Here is a 12,107-nt window from a genome sequence, read left to right as displayed (position 1 = left end):
GTAACTTGCTGTAAGAAATGACTCCCACTATCTCTTCCTGATCAGATGCTGTTGAAAAGAACTGGAGGAAATTACAACATTCTACTGATTAGTTCCATCAGTCTCAACTGGGCCCTTGAAGCAGCAAGGCAAATATTCTATTCCTTCTTCACTGATTTACCATCCTTCTCACTATGGTGGCTATCTTAAGCTTTCTGGATCCTTTTTTAGCTTCTCATAGTACCCCTTCCCTTTGCTCTCAGTTGAGAACTTCAATTTGGACTTTGATAAAAACATTGAGGCTATTTACTCAGAGCTCCTCTTTTTCTTTCTTCCTTATAAAATTCAAACATTTTCTCCTCTTATTTCTTCATTTCTATAATGAAGAGGAGCCCTTCTCTTTCCAAGGCAAAAGTCATTACACTGACATTCATATCAATATTTTATCACCTTTATATAGCTTAACTTGTTCAACCATACCCTAATTTATGGACACCCTTTTAAATTCCCATTCTTTGCAACCTCTGAAAAATGCAAATAAGCACGCAATTCATACACCCCACACACACTCATACATACCTATGTCTATAGAAAGATGTATATATTTTATCTATATTTCTGTATATTATATGCCTAGAGTTTGTTTTGCTTAGGACAAATCCCTCCCTCAATGTATTCTATCTTTAATTTTTCCACTCCATTCTCACCTTTCCCTCCTATTTTCCTGTTGAGGAAAATGTTCCTCCCATTGCATCCTAGGTCATCTCCAATCATCCTGGTGAACATCAGGCCACTGGACCCAGATGGCTCTGGAGGAGAAAGTGAGGCTGGTGACCTTGCACAGCCCTCCTTCACTCAAATCAAAGTCAACTGCAAGTCATGTCATCATCTAACTGATGTCACAGTCCTCTTCAAGAGCGGACAAACAAAACTTGTTGAGTAAAATGTATTTTTGTACTCAATTTGTGTGAGTGTGTGCATGCGTGCATGTGTATTCTTCCTGTTTTTGACCAGTTTGGATGAGATTGAGGTTAATGTGCCAGCTATTCCATGCCCCCCCCAACCACCACCCCCCACTGTTTGTAGAGACATCTACTTGCACACCCTGATTGCATGAAGTAATTCTGACTAGTCTTCCTTTCCCTTCTCCACCCTGCAACCAGTATATTCCTCTTCCCCTCTCTGTCCCTTCTTAAGATCATCAACACATAACAGAATCACTCCTGGGCCTTGTTTAACTGGACTCCCTCTACGACCCTTGATGATGTTAGGGTTTAGAAGAGACACATGTATCATCTCTCCATTTTAAATGTAAGCAGTTTATCCTCGTTTAGTCCTTCATAATTTTTCATTCATATTTACTTTTTTATATTTTCCTTTATTCCTGTGTTTGAACTTCAAAGTTTCTCTGCAGTGCCGGTCTTTTCATCAAGAATTTTTGGAAGCCTTCTATTTCATGAAAGGTCCATTTTCCCTCTGTAGTATTATACTGAGTTTTGGTGGATAAACAGCCTTTGCCTTCTGGAATATTGTATTCTAAGTTCCCTGCTCCTTTACAATGATAGCTGCTAAATCAAGTTTATTCCTGACAGTGTCTCCTCAGTACTTGAAATCTTTCTTTCTGACCCCTTGAAGTATTTTTTCTTTGACATGGAAATTCTGGATTTTGGCTATGATGTTTCTGGGAGTTTTCATTTGGGGATTTCTTTCCAGAAGTAGCTAGTGGATTCTATTTCTACTTTGCCCTCTGGTTCTAAGAGATCTGGGCAGTTTTCTTTTAAGATTTGTTGAAATAGAATATATTGGCTCTTTTTGTGGTCATAGCAAGTCAAATAGCCTAAAAATCCTTCCCCTCCCCACCCCAACTTTCTTAGGTCGATCTTAGTCATAATTATATAGCATTAAGTTTCTTTTCTGAATGCTCTTTCTGTAGTGTATGTTGTGTATATTGTTCTTATTTCTTCACTCTAGCTCAGTTTAAATAAGTCTTGCCAAGGTTCTCTGAATCCTTCATATAGATCCTTTTATGCTGCAGTAATATTCCATTACATTTGTGGATCACAATTTGCTTAGCTTGCTAAGAATACTGCAATGACCTCCTAATGGGTCAATCTATCACCACTATTTCTTCTACCCAATAAATCTTTCAGATGTAATCTTTCTCATTATAGATTCATCATATCACTCACCTTTTTCTCTGGAGTTTTATGTTTGAATGTGAAATGTTCTATTCAATTCTATTCTTTTTATTAGGAATGCCTGGAAATTCTCTATTTCATTAATGATGTATTTTTCCACCTATAAGATTATACTCAGTAGTTTATTCTTGGTTATAATCTCAGCCTCTTTGCCTTCTAGAATATCATATCCAAAGCTCTCTGCTACTTTAGAGTGGTAGCTGCTAAATTTTGTGTGATTCTAAACGTGACTCCATGGCATCTGAATGGTTTCTTTCTGGTTGCTTGCAATATTTTCTACTTGACCTGAGAGGTCTGAAATTTGGCTATGATAGTTTTTATTTTCGGATCTTTTTCAAGAAGTGACTGGTGGATTCTTTTAATTTTTATTTTGTCCTCTGGGTCTAAGTTATTCAGGAAGTTTTCCTTTGTAATTTCTTGAAATATGATGTCTGAGCTCTTTTATCATCATGGCTTTTAATTAGTCTAATAATTTTTAAATTATCTCTCATTGATCTATTTTCCAGGTTAGTTGCTTTTCTGATGAGATATTTCACAATTCCTTCTATTTTCTTTCATTATTTTGACTTTGTTTCATTGTTTCTTGATATCTTATGGAATCATTAGCTTCAACTTACCAATTGTAATTTTTAAAAAATTATTTTCTTTAGTGAGGTTTTATGCTTCTTTTTTTACCTGGCCTATTCTGCTCTTTAAGAAATTAATTTTCTTTAGTGAGGTTTTATACCTCTTTTGCTATCTGGCAAAATCTGTTTAAGAATGATTTTGTTCACTTTTTTTTTTGTCTCTTTTACCAAGCTGTGAATTCTCTTTTCATAATTTTCTTGTATTGCTCTCATTTCTTTTCCCAATTTTCCCCTCTATTACTCTTATTTGATTTTTAAAATTAATTTTTTTTCTTCCAAAAAAAACCAACCCAAAATGCTTTACCTCTTTTAGGAATTCTTGTAGGGCTTGTGTATAATCTGCATTTTTCTTTGAGGCTTTGCTTGTAAATATTTTTATGTCATTGTCTTTTTCTGAGTCTGTCTTAAGCTTACCTGTCATCATAGCAGCTTTTTAGAGTCAAATTATTTGTTGTTTGCTCATTTTCCAGACTATTTCTTGACTTTAAACTTTATGTATAGAGTTAGGCTCTGCTCACATTGGGAGTGTGTGTGTGTGTGTGTGTGTGTGTGTGTGTGTGTGTGTGTGTGTGTGTGTGTGTGTGTGTGTGTGTGTGTGTGTGTATGTTAGATCACTGTCCCAAGCATCCGGCTTTTTGTCCTGCTATTTCCAGAATTAGTTCTGAGAGCCTGTTAGTTTTTGGTGGTGGGCAATCAGCAAGCTTTCAATGCTCCCAAAGTAGTCTCATTCAGGGCAAAATCTGATTGCTGTATCTGTATTGTCTGAATTCTACCAGTTCTTGACCTGAATTTGGGTCTGATCAAGAGTAGACTACTACTGGACTTAGCCCCTATCATCTAGCTGAAAAGCTCTGTTGGTTCAGAGTGGATTCCCGCTGTGGCTCCTCCTCTGCAGACTGGACTATGTACTGAAAATTAGATGCTGTTCTATGCTGGGGTCTGAGCCAAACTGCCACTACTGCTGCTGTTCCTGCTGCTGGCTGCTGGCTTCTATACTTCCTCCTTTGTCATCATAGCCTCATACCATAATGCTGCAGGTCCTGTTCTCAGTTTGACTTGCATCTATGACTTGGAATTAGGTAGTGGACAACAAGACTGCCAGTTTGCACGGTCTTCCACACAGTGCCTTGCTATGGGTCTGGGGCATCCCAGGGTGAGTCTGGGACCTCCTCTTGCCCTGGTGCACAGCCTCTCCTTGGACACTGGAGTGCTTACACATCACATGATCCTGGCTGGACAAAGTTCCCATATGTCCTTGTCTATCTCCCTATGCCAAGCTAGGCTGGACAAGTGATTTACGATGCTTTTTGTCTGGATCTCCCTCTTAGAATTTAGTCTGGTGTATTTTCCAGATCTACTTGGAAGAATTTTGTGGAGGGGTAGCTCATTGCATTGTCTTCTACCACCACTCTATCATACTGACTGTATACTTCCTCTCAACAGCCTTCTAGCTGATCTCCTTGCCTAACTTCTCTCCCCACTCCAATCCATCCTCTACTTAACTGACAAAGTAATTTTCCTCAAGTTACCATTATACTCCCCTGTTCAATAAACTCCAGTGGCTCCTTACAAACTCTATGACCAAATATAAAGGTTCCTGTTTGGCATTTTAAAACCTTCAAAACTTGGCCCCTTCCTACTTTTCTAATCTTATATTTGACCTCCCTCTGCGTATTCTGGTATATGTATACTGGTGTTGTTGAAATTTATCACATACTTCATTTCCAGACTCTGCTCATTTTTGGAATGCTCTGGCCCCTTGCCTCCATTCATTGGTTTTCCTGGCTTCCTTCAAGATTCAACTCGATCCCACCTTCTACAGGAGGTCTTTTCTGCACCCCCAACACTGGAAATACTAGTCTCTTCCCTCTGAGATTACATTTCGTTTACACTGTATAAACCCTTGTATGCACAAAGCTATATCCTCCTATATAATGTAAACTAGGGCTGTCCAACCTTAGGTTATCTTAATGCTGCATTAAAATAAAATAATTATTCGAGGGCTACGCCCAGAATAAAAAATACACCACACTAATAGAAAGTGGGGGAATGCGGGTCATTAATACTACAGGCAAAGATGCAAAGCAAAAGCAAACACAAAACAACAAAGCGACAACACAACAATATAAAGGTAGGTGCATACTGACTAGTCTGCATGGTACAGAGGGAATAACGCATCCCACAGATCGACTGAAAATTCTGTGCGATATGTTCCATCCGTAGTACTACTTAAAAACACCAAAGAAAATTAACATCAATGAGAGTATTTATTAGTGATGGAATTAAAAAATCTAATACGCATTCCATGCAAATTATTGCAAATTATTATTTTATATTTTTGCTAGTGAAAATTAAAACCCAGAGGCAGACTGCACCAAATCGCCCTGCGGGCAGCATGCAGCCCGCAGGCTGTACTTTGGACAGCACTGATGTAAACCTTTGAAGGTAGAGACAGTGTTTTTACCTTTCTTTGTATCCCCAGAACTTAGCACAGTACCTGGCATACAGTAAGTACTTATTAAATGCTTGTTGACTGATTGACTAATAGCTAAAATATACATATAAAACAGTAAGCGATGCTATATGCCTATGCGCCAAAATGTTTGATACAACACAAAGTATGCTTAAGAGGTCAATACAAAGTATCCTTAATTAGAGGCACTATAAGTTCTGCCCAAGACAAACGAGTGGTTTGACCATGAGTTAGTCTCTTAACATCTCTGAACCTGAGGCAACTTTTTAACTACAAATGGCAGAGCTACAATTTTAAACTATAGATTACAGATTTGCATTTATATAATTATAGGCTCAAACCAAACCACCCAACCTTCAGAATCCTGGCAAAACAAACAAAAAACAAAACAAAACCCAGTATCTCAAGACATTCTCTTTAGGCCAGCAGCCCTGAGAGTCTTCCCCTCCCAGTTTGATTTTCTTTTTTGATAGTAGAACACTGAATAATAACAGTGATGGTGGACAGTTTTGCTTCACCCAGGTCTTATTAGGAAGGCTTCCGATTTATCCTCATTATAGATAGTGCTTGCTCTTGGTATTAGATATTATTTATTTTAAGAAAATCTCCATTTATTTCTAAGCTTTCTAGTGTTTTTAATAGAAATGGGTATTGTATTTTGTCAAAAGCTTTTCCTGCATCTATCAATAAAATCATGTAATTTTTCTTGTTTTTGATATGGTCAATTATGCTTATAGTTTTCCTAATATTGAACCAGCCCTACAATACTGGTATAAATCATATTTTGAGCAGGGTATTATTAAAGCCATTACCCAAAGTGGTACTAGGCCTAATGTGAATTGACACTCCTATGTAAAAATTCAAGGTCACGGAAGGAAAGAAATTAAGAGGTAGGTATGTAGATTTTCCTCAAGAATTTATATTGCTTTAGTAATGTTTTATAGCTAGTTACCATAGCTAATCTAATGTGTCATAAAAGAACAATAATCTAGCAGATCAAATGCAATCAATAGATAAAATGTACTGACTTTAGCAAGGTGAAGATCTGGTTTTGCCCAACACATTAATCAATACATTGAGGAAACAATCTGCATGTGGTAAAGTCAATTGGAAAGTTATTTTAAAACATTGCTACAATCAGATCAATGTTGAGGTATATGCTATGCAATTAAATCCAGACTCCACCACGGTGAAATTACAAGAAATACATAATTTAATCCAATTTTTCCTATTCAATTTATTTACCAGTAATCCCAACAGAAGCTTTCAATTACAGTTTTTACTGTTCCTTGAATATGCTGTATTATTGCCATCTCTGTGCTTTCTGCTCATACTGTTTGGAATGCATTCTCTACTTATCTAAGATGTACATTCAGCTTTGGAACTCCAGTCTTTGAACCTATACTCATTAGACAAGAAAGTACATGAACATACATTAACATTGTGCTTCAGTTGTCTTGCCATCTTCCCTGTTGCTGCGCACGCACTCCCTCTGGTGTGACACCTCCTTCCTCTATCCCCACTCCATTTCCACCTGCCTCTTATACTGGGATGTAAATGTCCATCAGCTCTCCTACTACTCTATTCATTCTTCTTAAGGTTCCAGACCAAAATACTCTTCCCTGGATCTAACTTCTCTTACTCAGGATATTTCCCCCAACAACAAAAAAAAATTTAGTTTAGATTTAAGGTGTAATAGCTCTTATTATAAGTATGTATAATATATCCTTATGGTATGCTACGGATCATAAGTATATAGAATACATATAACACGAATAGAAGTACTTTGAAAGCTGACACAGATTTTTCTATTTCTGTGCTTAGCATACACAGTGCTTAGCATAGTACTTGGCATATGTTAAAAGCTTAATAAATGCCTTTTCATTCATTTATATCTTTAAAAATCTATCTCAAATTCCACCTCTTCAGAAAGCCCTCCTTGACTATTTCAGTTCACATTGATCTGTCACTTCTCTAACCCTCATAGCATTTATCTATATACCATACAATACAACGTATTTGTATTTTACAATTGTTAAAAAGCTTCATGAGTATCGTCTTGTTTCTTCAACTAAATTGTAATCTCCTTGACGACGTGAGCTGTCTCATATTTCTTTGTACTGTTCATAGTACCTAGTATATTCTTTTGCATTTTTCCTTGTCATTCTATACCTATTATTTCAGCTTATGTCTTCATTATCCTAGACTCCCAGATTAGTTTCTCCTTCTTCCAATCTCCAAGAACATTTTTGCAAGAATAATCTCTTCCATACAATGCTTTGTATGTGCTAAAACACACACAACAGATATGGACATGAATAGGACCTGTGATTTCATTAATACAGATTTACTCGCAGATGAGGAAACCCTTTCTACCAATGTAGGCCAGCTTCTGCTCTGTAATTTACAACCTCAAAAAATTACCTAAAACACAGAGGTAAGGTGACTTGTCCACTGTTACACAGTCAACATGTATCAGTCAAGATAATAATAAACAATTTCCTGGTTACAATTCTCTATCCACTATGCTACAGTTATCTATCTTACATACATACACAGTTGTGTGTGTATGTATGTGTATATATGTATATGCACACAGGTTCACATATATACACACCCACCAACATACACACAGATATGCCTTGTTTTACTGCACTTTGCTTTATTGTGCTTCGTAGATACTGTGTTTTTTTTTTTAAATTGAAGATTTGTAGCAACCCTGCATCGACCGAGTCTTTCAGCACCATTTTCCTAACAGCATGTGCTTACATCATGTCTCTGTGTTACATTTTGGTAATTCTTGCAATATTTCAAACTTTTCATTATTATTGTCTGTTATGGTGATCCATGACCAGTGATTTTGGAAGTTACTACTGCAATTGTTTTGGGTGTCACAAACCATGTCCATATAAGAAGGTGAACTCAATCAGCAAGTGTTGTGTGTGTTCAGACTGCTCCACCAGCTGGTTGTTCCCCCCGTCTCCCTCCCTCTCCTCAGGCCTCCCTACTCCCAGTCTCAACACAACAATACTGAAATTAAGCCAATTCATAACCATAAATGGCCTCTCGGTGTTGATGTAAAAGGAAGAGTCAATTGTTGCAGCAAACTTGATTGTATTATTTTAAAAAATTGTCACAGCCTCCCCAATCTTCAGCAACCGCCACCCAGATCAGTCAGCAGCCATCAACACTGAGGCAAGATTCTCCACCAGCAAAAAGATTAAGACTCATTAGAGGCTCAGGTGATGGTTAGCATTTTTTAACAATAAAGTATTTTTAAATTAAGGTATGTATACTTTTAAAAATATAATATTATTGCACACTTAGACTACAGTATAGTATAAATATCTTTTATATGCATTGGGAAACAAAAAAAAACTAGTGACTCTTTTGAGATGTTCACTTTATTGAGGTGGTCTGGAACTTGAACCCACAAAACCTCCGAGGTATGCTTATGTATCTATGCATGTGTATGTATACAAACATATACACATACGATACATATACTGCATACAGACACACACACACACGCACATACATACTATAAGTAGTGATACAACTACAGAGTCAGTTCCTTTAGGCCAGAAAGCATGTTTTGTATCTCTTTATACTTTCAGAGTTCCTCTCACATAGTGGAAATTCAATAAATAATTGTTGATGGTAAGAGTCACTGAACTGAACTGAGGCAGAGATCATGAGTAGATGATAATTCAGTCTGTTATCTGCATCTCATTTAAAGAAATTGTTTGGAAAGAAAAGCAATTTAGTAGTATTTCTAATAACAACTTGATTTTTGGCCTTCACCTTTACCTCTCAGTTTCTCTGGCTTCCCTGAAGTCTGAGCTCAAAGACTACTTTCTATGTCAGGCCTTTTCTGGTCCCTCAGTTGCTCACCCCTTCCCCGTTTTGATGATTTTCATCCCCTCTGTATGTATATGTTGTCTCTTCCATGAGAATGTAAGCTTGTTAAGAATAGGAACTACTTGTGGCCTTTCTTTGTGTCCCTAGTGCTTATCGTAGTGCCTGGAATAAAGTAATCATTCAACAGATACTTTCTGACTGACTGGCTATTTAGGATTGCTAGAAGAAGTTATTAGGTTTTATCTTTCCATTTTAATCAGAAGGGAAAACCTAAGAAGCATACACAGTCTCCTGGACTAGAGTTAAAGTGCAGTACATTAAGAATTTGTTTCCCACAAAGGGAAAAAGGAAGTAGTAGACTTTTCTTTGGTCCAAGGGGAAAAGTTTTAAGGGTTTTTTCCCCCAAAAGACACATTTAAGAAGGGTGGGCCAAGAGGATTTTGCAATGCAGTCAATCAATTCATGATTTGTTTCCTGAAAGGAAACAGTCTTTCATAAAAATTGATATCTATGTCACAATTAAGCAAGACCTAACTGTTAAAATGAGGTGTCATAGGAGCAGTAGGTGGTACAGTGAGTAGAGCGCCAGCCCTGGAGTCAGGAGGACCTGAGTTCAAATCCGGCCTCAGACACTTGACACACTTACTAGCTGTGTGACCTTGGGCAAGTCACTTAACCCCAATTGCCCTGCCTTCCCCCCTCAAAAAAATTAATATGTAGTGTCATGTAACTTGAAGTTATACAGATGATTACTTAACTGAAACTGAAACCTTGCCTAGGATCACAAAGCTAGTAAGTATTTGAGGCAGAATTTAAACTCAGGTCTTCAAGTATACCATATTCTATTAGATAACAGCTACCTTCCTCTAATATACTATTAAGAATATAGTATATAAAAAAGAAATTACTTAAAATAATCTAATAGAACTTTTTGTAAAGTCAGCAAAGTAGTTTCTTCCTTTGTATATAATAAAATTGCTGCAGGGTTATGTTTCTTCAAAATAACATCTCCAAAAGTACTAACATAATACATATTTAGAATATATGCTAGCTGATTAATAACCAAACTATATTATTGAATGCCATGCCCCCATGCCTCCTTTTGTTAGTTTGCAGGAAAAACTGCCCAAGTTTGGGGGAGTTGTTTCCAGCTGGTAATTTTGCCAGAGAATAAATTTTAAGAAGGTGATCAATGCCGGTTAGTCAAAGCTTTAATTCTATTTATAAAATGCAAAGAAGAAAAGGAACAGATTTAGAAGGAACATGATCAATCTTCTGCTACACTAGCATGTGGCACTTGAGAAGAAGATTTAAGCTGGGCTGTGCTGTCCATATTTTTGAAGAGCTACAAAGATCTCTGGGATTATTATAGTCCTATTACAAGGGCACTATAGTGCCTCCGCCTTGGGGTACCAGGATTACTTGGTCTACTGATAAAGTTAAAGATGATCATTTTCTTCCACAGTAACAGTGCCTTTCCATTGTTTTTAGAATCTTTATATGCCAAAGAAAGAATGACAGTACATAAGAATTTCTAAGTTTTGATTATTCACAATGAATAAAACTAAAATCGTTTATTTACAATTGATCCTATTATTTAGAAATAAAAAGTACAGAGAAGTCTCACATACGTGCTTGATTAGTGATATTCACTGGATTAGCAAAAATACCACTGCCTTCTTTTAATTTGCAAATATAGTACTGCCTGTGCTGATGGCAGTTATTCACGATTTGAAATAGCTAATCTGATTTTTTATTTTATTTTGAAGGTCTGAAAAAGAAAAGATTCTGTAACCCAATCATGCCACAATCTAAGTGACATCTGTACTAGGCAGAATACTGTTGTTATTCTCCTGTCTAGTTGCTGTTGCTGAAAATGACGAAGTAGTGAAATTATATTTTCCCATTATTATTTCCAGATACTCCCTGGCAAAGGTTTGTTGACTCTAATAAAGCTTCAGACAAAGCTGTCAGAAACAGAAATGGCAGAGGGAGAGCAAAGAACAGTCTCTTCATCAATAATTAAATCTAAAACTTAGGTGCTAAGCTGTGCATTTTCTGATAAAACAGCATGAATGTTTCACAATTTAGTATAAATTTATATATAAATTCAAAAGATATAAATGTATTATATCAATGATGGTACTGATGATTTTGACAAACATTAACATGTTTTTATAAGGGATTAAAGAATCGGATGCCTTACCTGCTATGGTATTGAGGAACATTAAATATTCAAAGTTAGAGATCTCTCGTCTTTGCCAACGTTGAGTCATATTGGAAGATTTATAAAGCTGTCGGGGAGTGGCCAAGGATATTCTCCTAGTAAGTATATATAAATTAGATACTTTGAAGCTACATGTGTTTTCAATTCATAAGGCACTAAAGATTATCTGTTATACACATTCATATCAATAATTTCAGTGACCATTATTAGAGAACTAAATGCTGTTTCAACTATAATTTTATCAATGAACACTAACTATACTTAAAAATAAATTCTAGATTTGACCTACACCTGAAAGATTTGTTACTGAGAAGACGGTATGTTAAACTTCACATGATATATATTGACTGTCTATTTTAAAAGTAACCACATTTGATGCTTGCAATATACTGTAGTTGAAAACACAGATCCTGTAAGCAGTTTAAAAATCAGAAGCTGGCTTATGAAAAATATATTAACAATAGTAGGTAGTCATGGAAATTGTGTGTTTGCTGTCCAAACAGCTTATAAATAAAAATAGTTGTCACTGTCCTGCTCCATTCTTCTCCATCAAAATCTCCAATGCTCTATCTTATGTATCTGAGGCAACTACAGGGTACAGTGGATAGAGTACTGGGCCTAGAGTCAGGAAGGCCTAAGTTTAAATCCAGCCCTAGTGCAACATGTTGGGTAAGTCAATTAACCTCTATTTGCTTCAGTTTGCTCACTGTTAAATGGGGGTAATAGTAGCATCTACCTTCCAG

General features: G+C 36.5%; 1 protein-coding gene across 5 annotated transcripts in view; it reads right to left on the bottom strand.

Annotated features, from left to right (window-relative positions):
• Window positions 1-12,107, bottom strand: part of NBEA (neurobeachin) — a 768,499-nt gene that overhangs the window by 113,964 nt on the left and 642,428 nt on the right. For all 5 annotated transcript variants that reach the window (XM_036747790.1, XM_036747792.1, XM_036747793.1 and 2 more), the window contains one exon: window positions 11,344-11,459. In XM_036747790.1, the coding sequence (XP_036603685.1) occupies window positions 11,344-11,459 (116 nt within the window). The remainder of the gene's footprint in view (window positions 1-11,343; window positions 11,460-12,107) is intronic.

The sequence above is a fragment of the Trichosurus vulpecula genome, chromosome 2 (genome assembly GCF_011100635.1).
Source record: "Trichosurus vulpecula isolate mTriVul1 chromosome 2, mTriVul1.pri, whole genome shotgun sequence".
In the NCBI taxonomy this organism is placed as follows: Eukaryota; Metazoa; Chordata; class Mammalia; order Diprotodontia; family Phalangeridae; genus Trichosurus; species Trichosurus vulpecula.
The sequence above is the reverse complement of the archived record's forward strand: the minus strand, read 5'-3'. Positions and strand labels throughout refer to the sequence as shown.